The sequence below is a fragment of the Dermatophagoides pteronyssinus genome, unplaced genomic scaffold (assembly GCF_027571235.1).
Source record: "Dermatophagoides pteronyssinus isolate colony J.1.1.1.1 unplaced genomic scaffold, Derpt_VIB-CSIC_2022.12 sq0006, whole genome shotgun sequence".
NCBI classification, from domain to species: domain Eukaryota; kingdom Metazoa; phylum Arthropoda; class Arachnida; order Sarcoptiformes; family Pyroglyphidae; genus Dermatophagoides; species Dermatophagoides pteronyssinus.
The window spans coordinates 822,918-840,364 of record NW_027461530.1 but is presented as its reverse complement, the minus strand read 5'-3'; the positions used below and the strand labels follow the sequence as shown (position 1 = coordinate 840,364).

General features: G+C 28.0%; 2 protein-coding genes and 1 long non-coding RNA gene across 5 annotated transcripts in view; 1 reads left to right on the top strand and 2 right to left on the bottom strand.

Annotated features, from left to right (window-relative positions):
* The window catches only part of LOC113799198 (uncharacterized), a 39,619-nt gene extending 25,911 nt beyond the window's left edge, over positions 1-13,708 (top strand). For all 3 annotated transcript variants that reach the window (XM_075820170.1, XM_075820172.1, XM_075820171.1), the window contains 8 exons: positions 59-2,542; positions 2,606-2,682; positions 5,915-6,016; positions 6,094-6,224; positions 6,323-6,535; positions 11,267-11,567; positions 11,641-12,751; positions 12,809-13,708. In XM_075820170.1, coding sequence (XP_075676285.1) covers positions 59-2,542; positions 2,606-2,682; positions 5,915-6,016; positions 6,094-6,224; positions 6,323-6,535; positions 11,267-11,567; positions 11,641-12,717 — 4,385 coding nt within the window. In that variant the 3' untranslated portion in view covers positions 12,718-12,751; positions 12,809-13,708. The remainder of the gene's footprint in view (positions 1-58; positions 2,543-2,605; positions 2,683-5,914; positions 6,017-6,093; positions 6,225-6,322; positions 6,536-11,266; positions 11,568-11,640; positions 12,752-12,808) is intronic.
* An 82-nt stretch (positions 13,709-13,790) lies between these two features.
* On the bottom strand, positions 13,791-15,076 carry LOC113799195 (carbonic anhydrase 2-like). The gene is made up of 5 exons (XM_027349794.2): positions 14,951-15,076; positions 14,730-14,894; positions 14,503-14,663; positions 14,102-14,434; positions 13,791-14,042 (listed from the first exon to the last, which is right to left on the bottom strand). Exons 1-5 carry the CDS (start codon positions 15,039-15,041, stop codon positions 13,791-13,793), a joined length of 1,002 nt encoding a protein of 333 aa, XP_027205595.2. The 5' UTR covers positions 15,042-15,076.
* Positions 15,077-16,730: 1,654 nt separating this feature from the next.
* Positions 16,731-17,369, bottom strand: LOC142645041 (uncharacterized). Its single transcript, XR_012846218.1, has 3 exons — positions 17,257-17,369; positions 17,075-17,192; positions 16,731-16,976 (listed from the first exon to the last, which is right to left on the bottom strand). It is a non-coding gene; the product is annotated as an uncharacterized LOC142645041 (long non-coding RNA).
* Between the last annotated feature and the right edge of the window lie 78 nt (positions 17,370-17,447).

Here is a 17,447-nt window from a genome sequence, read left to right as displayed (position 1 = left end):
AGTGAAAGAAATTCTTGTAAATAACGGAAATTCTGTTTTTTGAACAAAATTACCCCAGATTCATTTCAACCAATTATACAGGAATTTATTAAAACAGTACCAAATGCATCAAATTTTAGTCAAGATGAATTATTAGATCTCGTATTAGCTAATATAACAAATCAAACAGCGGCTGTTGCTGCTGTACAACAACAACAACAACAGCAAAATAAATTCAATATGAATGCTGTTAATGGTTTGGCGGCTGGATTATCATCAGCATTAGGTAATTCATTAGCAGCTGCAGCAGCATTAGCTGCAGTATCATCATCAGTTAATTCACCAACATCCATAACTAATTCTAATTCATCACCATTATCATCATCATCATCATCGATATTGATGAATGGTCGAAATTCATTAATATCGACAAATTCTGGTCATTTGCTTCAACAACAACAACAACAACAGGCAACAACATCTCAACATCAGCAACCGCAGCAATCTGCCTATCATCATTCAAATCATTTAACATCAAATTCACCATCATCACTATCATCACAACAACAATCAATTGAATCATTGGAACAATTAAACCAGGAATTAACTGTAATGTTAGCTAATAGTTGTTTTGGTGGAAATAGTTTATTATTAAATGATGTAATTATTTCTGCTAACAATACTTATAATAATAATCAAGCGATTATAAATGGTAATCGTAATGATGATAATCAATTAATGATTAATAATAATAATAATAATAATGATTCGGCTATTTATACTGGTCAATCAACATTATATCAACATGGATTGTGTAAATGGCCTGGATGTGAAACATATTGTGATGATATGGCAATATTTTTAAAACATCTTTCAAATGAACATGGTTTCGATGATCGTAGTACAGCACAAGCACGTATACAGATGCAAATTGTACAACAATTAGAATCACAATTGATAAAAGAAAGAGATATATTGATGGCAATGTTACAACATCTTTATTGTAAACAAAAAGCAATGATAACATCAGCAGCAGCAACAGCAGCAGCAGCTGTCACCCAAAACAACACAAATAATAATTCAATGACAGCCGAAACAATAACAACAACGGCAACGACGTTACCGACAACGATAACGTCAAATAATAATAATAATAATAATATTGATGCTAGTGAAGATGATGCGGCTGCAGCAACGGCTGTTGTTGTTGCTTCTTCTGCTAATAATAATAATAATGGTGGCAATATTCATTTAAATGAAAATAATAATAATAATAATAACGATGATGATGATCATGATGATGATTCTGTTGTGAATAGAAAATCTTTATCATCAATGTCATTATCACCAGCATTAAAATCATCAGCAGCATCAGCAACAGAAAATTCTTTAAGAATTGCTGCTGTTGCAGCAGTTGCAGCTGCAGCTTCAGCAAATAATTCTACAACTACAAATAATTTACAGAATAATAATTCTCAACAACAGAATCAACAATTGTCAATGAATAATAATAATAATAATAATAAATCATCATCACCATCGTCATCAAATGATACCGGTAATACAAATTTACAAACTGTATTAAAATTTCTAAAAGAACATGAAGAATTAAATGCAGCAATGATTGCTAATAGTGGTGTTGGTAGTGATTCTAGTCAATTATTGGCTGCTAATGCAAATGGTTTGGATAATAATAATCAACATCAGCAACAACAATTATTGAATGGTTCATTATTACATCATCATCATCATAATCATCATAATAATCATCGTTTATCACCAGCTATTCCATTATTACATACTTCTTCCATTAATAATCATAATCATCATCATTTAGGTTTATCACCAAATCATCCGCATCCACATTTGCATCATCAACATTCATCAACATTATCTAGTCATCATTTATTCAATAATAAATCATCATCATTATCATCACCAACTAGTTCAAATCATTCGGAAAATTTTTTATCATCCACATCAACAGCAACATCACTTATTGATCATTATCATCATAATCATCATAATGGTGGTCGTTCAATATCAATGAATCGAAAACGAAGAAATTCTGATCGAAATCCGAATAAAAATAAGGATGATAATGAATCGAATATCCTGAATCTATCGGCTGCAGCTGCTTCTGGAAAAACATCTTCAAACGTAAAAAATCAATCAATTGCAATGAAATCCAGTCCATTATCAAATCGTAATGGTCAATTATCATCACCAATATTATTGAAATCTAATTCACAATCAATAATCGATGATTTGGATATGAAAAATCATAAAAATGATTTATTATCATCGATAACGACAACAACAACAACAACAGCCGCAACAACAACAAACGCAATAACAACAACATCGACAACAACTAATACTACCGGTAAAACATCAACAACATCAGCATCGTCTGGTCATAAACATGGAAAAGTTAAAAAACAATGTAATAAAAATCATCATACAAATAATAATAATAATAATAATCATAATAGTGATCTTTGTTTACCTGAAAATACACGTCGTCGTATTGCTGATCGTAATAATATTGATATTTCTGAAGGTATTTTTTTTTACTTTTGCTTTTACTTTTGTTGATTTTACTATTTGGTTTTTTCCATTCCAGAAATTACACGTAATCGACAATTTTATCGTACAAATGAAGTACGACCACCATTTACATATGCATCATTAATTAGACAGGTATGTTTTCAATTTGGATTCTGGACTAATCAATCAACATTATTCACTGATCAACTAATTCAACAATACGAAAAACCAGACAAACAAACAAACAAACATTTCAGTATTTGATTCAATACAGATGTTTGTTTGTTTGTTTGACTTGTCAGTTTTTGTTTTTTTGAAAAATATTGAATGGGAAAAAATGATTGCATCAATAGAGGGGAAAAAAAGCTTAAAATGAATTTGAAATTCTGTTTGCTCTGTGTGTGTGTGTCTGTATGGTTTTAAAGATTTAATTCAATTTCATTTTAGCCATTTTATAAATACACACACACAAAACAATAATACCCCTAAAAAATACACAAACAGAGAAAATAATAATTGATTTTGAATTCCAAAAGAAAAAAAACATTCGTTTGACAAGTGAAACAGTGATTTAAGTTTTTTTTGTTTTGTTTGGTAAACTTTTGCAATAGAATAACGCCAGAATTGTTCCGCCGTATCGATGATGCATCTTTATTTCATTATTTTTGTTCCATGGAAATGTAATGAATTTTTCATTTCTCAATTTTCAATTAAATGACATAGACACTGTGTTTTTGGTTTTGGTTTTTTACGAAACTTTTTTCTATAGTTTAATTGTGTCGCTATGTGATGCTCCCTGCACACACGCACACAACAACCAGGCAGATGATAAGTTTTTTTCACATCCAGAAGAATTTCTGGATGTCACCCCTTTCTTTTCCAATGAGAAAAAACTTTTATTTAAAAATTTTCTATTATTTCGTTGCATCCAGATTCGATTTTCTTTCTCTCTCTCTCTCTCTCTCTCTCTCTCTCTCTCTCTCTCTCTCTCTCTCTCTGATGTCGCATTCGATTTAAATTCATTTGATTTTTTTTCTCTTATTTTCAATTCTGATTCTCATTTACAGATTCTCACAATTTCATTCGTTTTTCCCCCCACATTTTCTTTTAATTTTATTTTTCTATCAAAATTTCGAATTGAATTCGACAACAATTATTTTTTCATTTCATTTTTAGAAACTTTTTCCATTCATTCCCCCCTAGACCAAATATGGACGAACTTATCGAAAAAAAATCTTTGTTTCCAATTCTCAATCTGCATGAATAAATGAATGAATGTATGGGGGGAATTGAATTTTTTCTCCTTTCCGTTTTCTCCCATATTCAATTGAATTGAATGCGAGAGAATTTTGTGAAAAAATTCTTTCCAATTTTAGCAACAAAACAAAAAAATGAAACTTTTTCGTTTTGTTTCGTTTTCCAAGTTGACAACAAAAAAAAATTTCCTTGCTTTGAATTTATAATAATAACAAGTGATTGTAAAGAATCTTGCCAAGAAACTAAAGAAAATTTCGGAAAGAAGGCGTAGAATCTTTTTGAAATTCAAATTAATTGTCTGTGTGTGTTTGGACCAAAATGAATGAATGAATAATCATCATATATAGGCATCCAATATGATTTTAAAAGAAAGAAATCCAAGTTTTTTTTTGAATATTGAATATATTCTTCATTGTTTAGTTGGTTGGTTGTTGTTGTTGAAAGATTTGACAGTTTTTTTCCTCAGTTTTACATCTGGATAAACACACACACACACACACGCATTACATTTCAAGAAAGATAGAAAATTCAATGAAATGAAAACTTGATTAAAGCCCAAAATCATTATTTGAATGTGTACGATTTGATTAGATTGGGCTTTGAAAAGAATCAAATTCAATCATTTGAATACATTTTAATTATTATTATTTGTCTTTTTTGTTTGATGCAAGGAACTTTCTTTTTTCCCATTTTAAACAGCATGTATATAATTAGAGTTTTTTTTTCAATTTTTTAATCATCAATTTTTTTTCATTTTGTAAAATTCATTCTTGTCTTATGATGATGATGAAGATGCGACAAATTATTGTTTTCATTGATAATAAATCCTTTTTCTTTATGGATCGTTCATTCATTCATTTTGTTTCTTGATAAAATTCATAACAGATTTTTTAAAATTTCTTTGTTCAGTGAACTTTCACTGAACTGAACATCATCATCATCAGAGTGGAAATAAATTTTTGATCGATTTTTCTCAAACAAAACAAAGCAAAAAAAACAAAAGAAAAGAAAAAAGGATTTAATTACATCAAGCCAAAAGACTGGTTGGCATTTCAATTTCCTTTTTTTTCAAAAAATTTATATAGAAAATTTTCATAAAAAGTCAACTGGATGGGTTGGTTACTTGTTTTTTCTCTCTCTTGCTGTCTTTCTTGATGTCATCCAGTTTGATCCAGAAAACTAAACAGAATGGGGGGAAAAGAAGGCAAAATTTAATTAATGAATTGAATTGAATGAACCAAGCAACCAACCAACCAAAATTCTGGAATTCTGTGTGTGTGTGAAATGAAAACTCAAAATGTGAAATGAAAAAGAGATATATTAAAATATTAAAAAGAAAAGAAAATTCAAATTAAAAAAAGTTCATCATTTTTTTCGGATTGAAATGAAATGAAATGAATGAAAAGAATCTTCTTCTTTGCTTGAAAAATCTTCCAACAAAAAGATAAGCTTCATTTTCATTGCTAATTATATATTCTCTATCTATCTTTTTTTTTTTAATTGAATTCTTTCAAAAAAGATTTATCTTTTTTTTTTTTTTTTTTGTTTAGCCGGGGTTAAATCTTTTCTGTTTAATTTTCTTATTTTCCAATGAAAATAACAACGAACAAATGATAAGATAATGGCCAAGCCAGAATATTCATTGTCATTGTTCGTTTGAATAATATCAGAATGATGACCAGGATAAAATTCTGGAAGAAAAAACAAAAGCTTTTTTGGTTTTTGTTTTTCAGAATCGATAAACAGTTTTTTTGTAGGTTACGTTATATATGGATTTTTTTTAGTTTCTTTTTGCACTTTGTATTTTCATTTTGTTTTTGTGTTGAATGTCATAAATTTTAATTTAAAAAAAAATTGAAGGCAATGTAAATCATTAGTAGTTGTAACTAAGAATATAAGAAGAAGAAAAACAAAACTTACGACAACAATTTAATCTGATTGATGACACACATAAAACTAGCTAAATTCATTACTGACTATGAATATTTGCATCAACAAACTCCTACTTTAAAAAAAATCGATAGTATCGATTTTTATAAATTTATTTTAGCATCCATTTTTTTATTCCCTTTCATTAATATTTTCATTTTGTATTCCTTAATTTTATTTTTTCTCAAATCAATAACAGGCCATACATGAATCACCGGATAAACAGCTTACATTAAATGAAATTTACAATTGGTTTCAAAATACATTTGTTTATTTTCGTCGTAATGCTGCAACATGGAAGGTTTGTTTGTTTGTTTGTTATTGAATTGTTGCTTGTTTGTTAAATGTTGATCATTTTCATTATATAATTTTCTTTAGAATGCCGTCCGTCATAATCTAAGTTTACATAAATGTTTTATGCGTGTTGAAAATGTTAAAGGTGCTGTTTGGACTGTTGATGAATTAGAATTCTATAAACGACGGCCACCAAAATCGGAAAAAGGATCCGGGTATGTATTGTTACATGATTCTTATTAACTTTTTGAATCCAATTAACCTTAATTAATACGATTAACTTTGTAATTTTGTAATCTTTTCCATAAAATAGAAGCGATGAAGAATTTAATTCATCATTATCATGGGTTAATGGACAAACAGATTTATTACAATCACCAACATTATTAACAAATAGATTATCATCATTACCATCATTGATTAAAAAACCTGGTGCTCGTGGTCGTCCAAAACGTACACCATCATCATCAACAGCATCATCATCATCGACAACAGCAACAGCATTGGCCAAAATTAATGGTAAAAAGTAAGTTGTGTAACCAAAAAAAAAAACGATTATTTTTATCGTTTTTTTTTAAAAATTCTTGATTGTTGAAATAATTGTTTTGTTGTCCATCACTATCGCGATTAATTGATCCAAATATATTGGTCATTATTATTATTATTTCAATTTAATTTTAAATTGTTTTATGATTTTTTTCCGTAATCAAAAATCAGAATTTTTCTTGTTATTTGATCTCTCGCCTCCAAAAAAAAGAGATTCTGATTTCTTTTGTGAAAATTTAATGGCCTTTACAAACCAACATAGAAAAGAAAAGACATTTAATTCAATCGAATCATTTTTTTATTTCGGGTCCCATACCGATAATGATAATGATGATGATGATGTTTGTCATTGCTTTACAATTACCCGAATCTTTTAATGGCTTTGTCATTTCAATTTTTTACAGAAATTTTGAAAATTGCTTTTTTTCTAAAATAGCCATTCTTTTATTGTTGTTGTTGTTGTCTTCCTTTTTATTATTATAGGACATTGAAAGTCAAAATTCAGAAAAAACAAAACAAAATTCATTTTAGGGCACCACCATCATAGTGATGTACATTATCATAATCTTGATGCTATGGTCTTCTCTGCTGATATTTTGTTGTTGTTGTTGTTGTTGTTTTTCCTATATATTTTTCTTTTTACATTATGATTTTTTTTTTTGGAACAAACATTACACCCACCAACATCCACACACACTGAAAATTGATTCGGGATGATTTTATTTTTCTTGGTTTTGTTTTTTTTCTGGGTTTTTCTGGTTAAATTCTACTGGAACTGCCCATTTGGCGTCAACCAAATATAGAATTTTATTTCCCAGTTTTCACAATTGACGACGCCTTCAATGTGATGCTTTTGCGTGTGTGTTTTTTGGTTTGGTGTGGTTATTTGTTGTTTGCTTGGTTGTTTGGTTGTTGTTATTCCATATTTTCTATGGTTGTTTTTTTTTCTACAAATATCGCCCACATCAATGCATTTTGATGTTGTTTTTGTTGTTTGCATCGACTCGATGATTCTTGTTGTTGTTGTTGTTGTTGTTGTTGTTTTTCGTTTTCCTTTTTTTTGCCCATACAAAAACATCCCTGGATTCATATATTCTGTATATGTGATGCCCGTGTGTTTTTTTTTGCGCATAAACACATATTTTTATATGTACCAAAAAAAAGGGACAAAATCAAAGTCAACGAATATGAACAAACAAAACCAAAAAACCAGAAACAAAAAAATACTACGCATGAATCATAATGATCATCATAATTTTTATTTTGGTTCCATTTAATTCTTTTTTTTTGTTGATCAGCAAAATGTAAGCAACAAACAACATCTATGTTGTTGTTGTTGTTTTTCATAGACCTTACACTCGGGTCCCGTTCTATATATGAACTTAAACCGGATTGGATCACTAAACAAAATATGTTTTTGTTTGGGAACATCCCCCAAAAAAAAAAAAGGAAATTTTTTCTGAGCAATAGAAAAAAGCTTAGTTACAAATATTCAAAAATAGAAAACTGATAACAATAACAACAACAGCCAGAGAGAGAGAGAGAGAGAGAGAGAGAGAGAGATGCTATCATCAATTTCAACATTCATTTTGCAAAATGTCATTGAAATGAAATGAAATGAAATAAGAAAAATATCATACCACAGCACAAACTTTTTATTTTTCTGCTGAAAAAACTAAATTATTATTAGAGAATATTCTTTTCATTCATTGAATTGATTTCGAAAATTCTCGATTCTCAATTCACATTCATTCATTACATCAACCAAAAATGATAATAATAATAATAATCATTATCATTGAATAATAATAATGGAAAAAACAAAATAATAATGAAAATGGAAATGAAGAAAAAATATATTTTTCAAATTCAAGATGAGGAAAAAAAGTTGGAAAAAAATCTCTTTTGTTTTGTCATGAAAATGAGATTTTTTCTGTATGGAAAATGAAAAAAAAAAACAGAATATTTTTGTCAATGACGGATGATTCTCTAGGATTCTTATGATAGTCCTCAAGCAAAACTTTTTGTTTTTGTTTTTTCAGGAATCTTCTTGTTGTTCCATCGATCAACGATGATGATGACAATAGAAATTCAATTGATTTTTTTCCCCTTTTGTTTTTCTGTTTCTAATATTCAAACTTCAAACAATTTCAAAATGTATCTTTGCATTAATTTTCTGAATTTTGTTTTTTGATCTCTTCAATTTGCTTCAAGCATCAAATATTTTGCAAGTAATTTTTTTTCGCCTTGTTTTTTATTTCTGTTTGTCATTCATATTTTATTCACCATATATTTCAATTTCACTTTCGTTCATTGATTCCGATCGTTTCGTTTGTCTGTTTGTATTTGTGTAATGTTTGATTAATCAAACAAACGAAAAAAAAACCTTTTTTTCCCCTTTTGGAAATCAATGTCTATTCTTATTTTGGGTTACATTTTTTTTTGTTCTGGTTTTTTTTCATTCCCGTTAAAAAATATATATAACCCCTACACACCACACACACAATTTCAGTTTGCAAACATAAATCTAATCTATTATTTTCTTTTTTGGATCTACAAATACTGTATATGTGTGTTTGTGTTTGTGTGTGTGTTTTTGGTGTTCCATATGGCGCCCAACCAACCAACAACATCCGAAAAAAAACTACCATAATTTATAATATTAAGTATAATTTTTTTCAATCTTTTTTTTTCTTTTGGAATCTGAATGCTGGTTTCTCGTTTTGGTTTTTCTTTCTTTGGTTTTCTTCACCCCCCAATTTCCAGATTCATATTCATATTTTTGTTTGTGTTGTTTGAGGAAAATCCTTTTTTTTCATATTTTGCAACCATCATTATTATCATACAAATATTTGGTCTCAATGTGATTGATCACCGAATTGTAAAGAATAGAATGAGAGAGAGAGAGAGATAGATGGAAAACTTTTTTCTTATGCAGGAAAAAAAACACGAGATTTTCGATTATTATTATTATTATGGTGAATATGATGATGGTAGTGTGTGTGTATGGTGTGTTTATTTTCGGTTGGATCCTTTTTTGAAAATGAAAAAAAGTTTGTTCAAATCAATATTAATTATTTTCAATGTTTGCCTAATTTTACATTTTTTTAATAATAATAATGATGATTATTGTTGAATCAGTGTTTTGGTTTTGGTTTCTTGTTTTTTGTGCGTGGTTTAGCCACAGAGAAAAAATCAAAGTCTTGCATGTAAGACCAAGCCCTTATTTTTTTTTTTATCCTGGTTCCATCATGATGATTATGGAACACGCCATGTTCAAAATTACTAAATGAAACTTTATTATTTCATTACATTTGATGTTTTTTTTGTATATATAATTAATTATGATTAGTGTAATCATTATTATTATGAAACAAACCAAGAAAAAAACCCAAAAGAATCGAATTCAATTTGTTGTTGTTGTTGTTCGTGTTGTTGTTACATAAACATTACATAACTATGTCACAAGCATAAAGTACAACTACAGAATCAGAATCGGGAGAAAAAAGCACATTTCAAAGTTTTTTTTAGTCCAACAAAACTTATTAAGAAACTGAACAAAAAGCCAGGAGAGAAAGAGATTTGTCTTTCCCCCATCCAAAAACAAAAAACATTATTCTAATCACCATTTTAATCATAATCATCATCATCATTGATGGTCGACAATAATCATTCGGTTTGACAAACGCAAACACAAGCAAGCAAGAACAATTTCATTTCATATTCTCGGTACAAAACAAAAACGAAAAAAACAAAATCAGTACCTAAATTTCAAATGAAATTGTAATTGGAATTTCTTATTCTCTTATTCTCTGTTTTTTATTATTATTCTTTGTCTTTTTTGGCTTGTCAATTATTATTATTTGTATTTGTAATTTTCTTGCATAGAATAGCTGTCAATTTATATATATTTTTTTCTCCATTCAGTCTTTATATTTGACATAATCAAAATCCATACATGTTTTTTGTTTTCAAAGAATCTTATGATGATGATTATGAAAAACCAATTTTTTTCCTTTCACTGCTTTCTCATATTGATGAAACAATATTATTCTTGGAATTTTCTTTTTCTGTTTTTTTTGTTCTTCTTTTGCAAATAATTCTCATTAATAATTTGGTACATTGCAAAATTTGGATAAGACAAAAGGGTTTTTTTTCATTGATCCATTTGGTTTTTTTTTTCTTTTCACTCTACCAAAAAAGAAAAACTTTTCTTCCCTCCACTAAATAAATGACATCCATTCTTTTTTTCCACCACTTTTTTCGTGGTTGCTGAAAATCTAACCAGAATAACGAACAAATATTATTCGATATGGAAAAAATATCAAAAATTTTTTTAGCTGCCAATAATAATTATGATGATGATCATTAGTATTCATTAGTATCCGGTTTTGTTTTCGACTTTGAATTCATATATTCTTCCCTATTCCAGGCTAAAATACATACAGAATTCATTTTTGTTGTTGTTGTCAATGTTTGATGATTAGTGAATGTGTTTTTCTGTTAAAATAATGTATATAGAGATTGTTGTTTATTAAAAGTTTTTTTTACTTGGAAAAATAATAATGATAATGATTATATGCTGTGTGTGTTTCAATGATCATTATAAAAAATTTGCCGGAAACTTTGAATAATGTTGACTGGTTTTTTGTTTCTTTGACTTTAAATTTGAATGTTTTTGTTTTCTCTCTTTTTTTTCCAATCAAAATAGAAATTCAATATCCGATACGGTTTTAAATCATCCGCATCATCCGCATTCAACATTTCCATTTTCAAATATTTTACAATCACCATCAACAACAACATCATCATCGGCTGTAATTGCTGGAGCAATGAATTCATTACCAACATCATCATCATCAACAGCAACAAATTCTGTTTTATCAAATTTAACTGGTTCATTATTGAAAAATGGTTCATCATCATCATCGACAGCAGCAGCAGCAACAACAACAACGGCATTAACATATCCTGATTCAATTGCTGCATCAGCTTTAAATGCATCACTTCAGGTAAATATTGTCTAAATGCTGTTTGGTAACTGACTGATTAATATGTTTATGTTTCCACCATCCGAACATCCAGGCATTAACCGAATCTGGTTTATCACCATTTTTAGCAAATTTTCCATTTCCATCAACATTAGATCTTATTGGTTCGGCATCACATTTAAATGATCATCATTCATTACAAATGAATAATGCGACAGCAAATCTAAATAATTGTGGTTCATCATCACAGGCATTAATATCGAATGGAATTATTCCATCATCATTCAATGGTAGACAGAATTCACCAATCAATTCTTCAATCATCAATACTGATTGTACAACAAATGCTCAATTATCAATGAATCATGAATCAAATCATCATCAACAACAACGACAACGTCGAACAAATCGTCGTAAATCAAATCGACCATCATTATCATTATCATCACATGAAGCATCATTTTCTGATCTTGATGATGATGATGATGATAATATGGATGATATGGATGATGTTGATTTTGTTGGACATAATCATCCAGAATCATATGATTTAAATGATGCTAATATTGATGATGATATTGATATTTCATCATTTCGTAATCAAAAATTAAAACGGCCAAAATTATTTACTGCAAACAACAACAACAATGATGTTGATGATGATGATGGATTCGATATGAATTATAATGTTAATTTTGATGATGATGATAATGATGATGATGAACATATCAAACATTTAGATGATGATGATGATGATGATAAATTAATCAAATCTATTGAACAATTTGGTGATCCAAATATGGTACATGATTTATCTGTTTCAAAATCATTATTAACATCACCATCAAATAATAATAATCATCAACAAAAAGATGATGAACCATCATCATCATCGCCATTACCAATGACAACATTATCAAAACAAGAAGATGATAATAATAATGATGATGATTTAAAACAGGAAACTATATTGACTCAATCAACAGCAAATGATAAAAAAGATTGTGAAGTAATTTCATCTTCATCACAGAAACCATTAATGAATAATAATGAATCGACGAATGAAAAACTTTTACCATCAAGTACAACCAATGATGTACAACTTGATTTTGATGCTGAAAATACTGAAGAATCGGATATTAGTGATGGTGATGATGATGATGATGATTGATTGATTGATCAGATTCTATTCACAAATCAATATGGTTAGTAATTTTGAAATTTCAAATCATCAATCTAATCAATTTCTTTGAATTATATAGAATATTCGTTCATTAACATCGTTTATCCCGTTCGGTCGAAAATTTACATTTCATTTTTTAAAGCAAAAAAAAATTCAACAAACGAAACATAACAGACAATAACATTTACCAAAACAAACAAACCATACAACCATCTATCTACCTGTGTATAAAATTTTCTTCTTCTTTTTCTTCTTCTTTTCAGTTAATCAATTTGTTTTTGGATTTAATTTAGCGAAAAGAAAAAAAAACAAAAGTTTTCAAATTTCTAATTGTCAAACATCAAACATCAAACACTTTCATCATAAAACTTTTTTCATCATCACATCTATATATTCATCTAATCAAAGATTAGGATTCTTTTATTTTATTTCAACTTTTCTCTGTTTTTTTTTGTTGTTGTTGTTAATTTTCTTTTTTTTCTAATTTTTGAATTCCAATTACCTTTATGTTTTTATGTTTTTTCAAATTTTTAGGCTTCTTTTATTTGTTTATCTTAATTATTTTTCAAATTTTTTTTTCCTAATTTTTACAATTCGTTTAGTAATTCATCATCATCACTTGAGTCATTATATCAACAAAATCGCTACACGTTCATTGAATAACGTTCATATGTTACATGCGAAGAAGAAAATTTTCTGTATTATAAATAAAATAAACCAAACGTAAACAGTACATTTATAATCATCATCAACAACTACAACTACAATTCATTAAAATATTCATTATTAATGCTGGATTATAATTATCAATTAATTATAATTATATTATTATTATTATTGTAATTCCATAATTTTCTTCTTCTTCTTTCTTTTTTGAATATAATTTGATTATTATCATTTGATTATTATAATTTATAAAATATAATCTAAAAATGAAAACCAAATGAAATAAACCATTGATAATTTTATCAGAACAAAATTTGGATTTTTGTAAAAAAAATTTGCTCAAATTACCCATCACCCATTTGTTTTGTTTTGTTTTGTTTGCCATTCAATTTCATTCATTTAAACATATAAAATTTTGAAATTGTTAAAAAAGCCAACAAATCAATTATGGATAAAACCAGAATGATTATCATCGATATGGATTTATTACTGTGATCACCATTGTTATTGTTATTTTGCTGCTGTTGTTGTTGATGATTTTGAAATGAACATTCAATTTTCCGTCCATTCAATTGTTGTAATTGACGATAATTATTACCGATCGGTTTACCCGGTTTATGATCGATTACATCTTTGAATTTTTCATACTTGTAGAAAAGTAGAAATTAGTTCAGGTCAAAACACATCAAAAGCGAATCTTATTTACCTGAATGAAACCAATTTCATTTGGTTGATTCATAACTAACCATGTAACATTTGTTGTACATGGTGGTGTTGTAAATGAACCATGATAACGATAAAAATTTCTAGTATTTTTTGGTAACAAAAATTGTAATATTAATCGATCTTGTAAATCAATGGAATAATTTGTATGTGTTGTTTGTAGATGTTGAATTTTTTCACTTATAACATCAAAATCTGGATTATTTTGATTTTGAATATCGAAAAATATAGCCAAAACAGCTACATTTTCATTACGTGATTGTAATGCCTGACTAAATGATTGATATTCATCATGGTTATAATGAACAAGATGCATCTGTGGTGTTTGAATGAAAGAGTAAAGGATTAATAATTGATAATTTCAACAATAACAACATCAAATACTTCGATTGGATAAATATGATTATCGATACGATGTTCGGAACCAAATTTCGGTTCTAATCCCCAATGAAAATGAAATTGTTGTAATGCAAATTCTTTACCATTTAATGCTGATCCAGTTATCATTGGTACCATAATCGAATCACCAATATAATCAAATTGAACTGTATTTTTTTCGGATGAAAATGTATTTTAACATTTTCACATCATTCAACAACATCTCACATTACCTGAACGTCCATGATTAGTAACACGATAATTAGAGCTTGGTTGATTATAATTATGAAATTCAATTTTTAATGAATCATTCAATATTAAATCATTATGATTTATATTGATTGGTGATTGAAAATGATCACTACATTCTTTATTATCAATGGACCATGCTTTTTGATCTATAATAAACACAATCAATCAATCAATCAATTGTTGTTGTTGTGATTTTACTTACCATCATATGTCCATTTTTGAAATGTATCAACTTTTCTATTTAATAATATTATCAAAATGATTATAAATTGCATAACTTTATTATTCATCATTTTCAGTTGAACAATTACAAACAAACAAACAAACGAATGGCCATATTCTTTTTTCTTGTTAAAATAGAAAAACGACATTTTGTTAAGATGAATCAAATCAATGGAATTTGTTATCGATTCAAATCTTATGATGAATTTTTTCTCATTATAACATATATTGCCATGTTTTTCTTCTATGTTTTTTCTGCTTCTTATTCTCATCGGTAGATTTATATGGAAATTTTCATTTTAATTATACATTTTATGTTTCTCACATATTATTTCGAAACAATTTGTCTATTGTCAATTGATTTTGGATCGATAAATTCGATCAAAAATCAATACTTTTTTCCCCATTGATAAATTATTTCGCAAGCGAATTGGAATTAGTCTAGCCATTTTTTATTAAATAAAAAATTTCATTTTTTCCCCTTGTTTGAATTGCGAACAAAAGATGGCGATATTGGTACCATTTTTCAAAGAAAAAATCAATTATTTTTTTCCAATCGAAAATTCATCATGTTGACAACGTTTCAAACCAGCGATTATCATTTGTTTGACACAATGATAATGACAATTGACAACGACAACAACAACAACAAACATGATTAACATCATGATAATCATTCTTGTCTATTTTGCTTTTCATGTCGACAACATTCCCGACCAAAAAAAAAGCAACAACAACAAAATACAGTGTGTAATGATTCAATGGAATTTTGTCCATGGTGATTATTATTATTGTTATTATTGTCAACTGATTGCCACAAATTAGAATCGACTTCGATGAATTTGTAAGGGGGATGTTAAACGAATCTAAAAAGAAAAAAAAATAATACCCATTATACCAGATGGACCTATTTACTTACACACACACAGACACAATTATTATTATTATTATTAGCCAGCTTAATTCTCGCCCAGAACAAGAAATCCATTAATGAATGAAGCATAAAGAATTCTATTTTTTCTCTCGGTGCAAAGAATCCAGAATTAGTGAATGAATTGAATTCTAGTGTTTAGTTTACTTACTATAGTATTTTCGTTTTTCACACACACAAACACACACAAACACTATATGAATAAAATATTCTGTATGGCTTCTAATCTATTATTCTGTGAATGTCATTCTGTAATCTATTTTTTTTCTTTTTTTCATCTATATTACATTCTTTTACTTTATCATGATGATCATTATTTGGTTTTCTTCATCTCCCGGTCCTGTCAATTAAGGAAATTCAATTTTTTTTTTCTTGACGAAGAATTTTTTCCAAATGAATTCTGTATATATCCAAAACAGAAAAAAAAGAGAAGAATTTTTCTTCTCTCTTCACTATCCATGTCAAACTAACTGACTTTCATTTTTATTCTTTTTATTTTTTTTGTTCCGTTTGTTTAAGCTGCTGATGCTTTTGGCAATTATATAATGATGATGATGTAGGATGATGATGATAAAGTGTTTATAAATGGAAAAACCGATGATGATTGGATGAGGATGTGGATGGATTAGGCGAATTCGATAATAATAATAATAATATTTTATTGAACATGATCATCACATCTGTGTGTGTGTGTGTCAATAATCATTTGGCTTTTCACAAATTCAAATGATGTTGATCACTACACTACACAGAATAATACCTAGTGCAATGCAAAAAAAAGAAATTCATGACTTTTGAATGAATGAACGAATGACATGCGTCAAGCGAACCAAAATAACAAAATATTTTAGCGGCCAGTTTTTTTTCGTTTGTTTTGGTTTGTTTTGCCGAAACGAAAAAAAAAACAAAAATTCCGAATTTCAAACATCCATAACATAGCACATCAAGAATCCAGAATCCAGAATCCTCGCATATTCTAATGATCATTGTTATTTTTGGTTGGTCGGTTGCATTTATTGTTCGATCGGTTTTTTTTCGCTTGTTGTTGAATGTATGGAACCCAAAAACAAAAATTCTACAGTGAAACGTTTGTTATAACATTGTTCAGAAATGAAATGAAAAAAAATTCTTTATGTTAAACAATGATTTTCCTGTATAAAAAAATATGTTTACGCGTGTGTAAGTTTTACTATACCAGAACCAGAGCCAGAATCGGAAAAACAGAAACAACCAAGGGACAACATCAGCAATTTTTTTTCCTTCTCAACGATAACAGAATAACCGCTTCAAGCTTAAAGAAATAAAGTTTTTTATTTTATTTTATTTTTTTTTGATAAATGCCGAATAAACTTTACCGTATTCTATGCCTCCACTACAACACTATGTAATAATTCCAAAATGGAACTATGTTGATAAAGAAAAAATAAAACTTTAAAATAAAATTCTTTTACATAAATGAATGGTTGGTTGGTTGCAGAATTTCCCAAAAAAAACTAAACATCAATATCCATACCACTGCTATTTTTTTTAAATAAAAAAAAAATCG

Excerpts from the sequence above, each read along its gene's own strand:
- LOC113799195 (XM_027349794.2), bottom strand. The coding sequence starts at position 15,041 with ATGATGAATAATAAAGTTATGCAATTTATAATCATTTTGATAATATTA. Across the intron at positions 14,435-14,502 it reads ATCATATTTATCCAATCGAA|ATGCATCTTGTTCATTATAA; the intron begins GTATTTGATGTT and ends CAAACACCACAG. Across the intron at positions 14,043-14,101 it reads ATGAAATTGGTTTCATTCAG|TATGAAAAATTCAAAGATGT; the intron begins GTAAATAAGATT and ends CTTTTCTACAAG.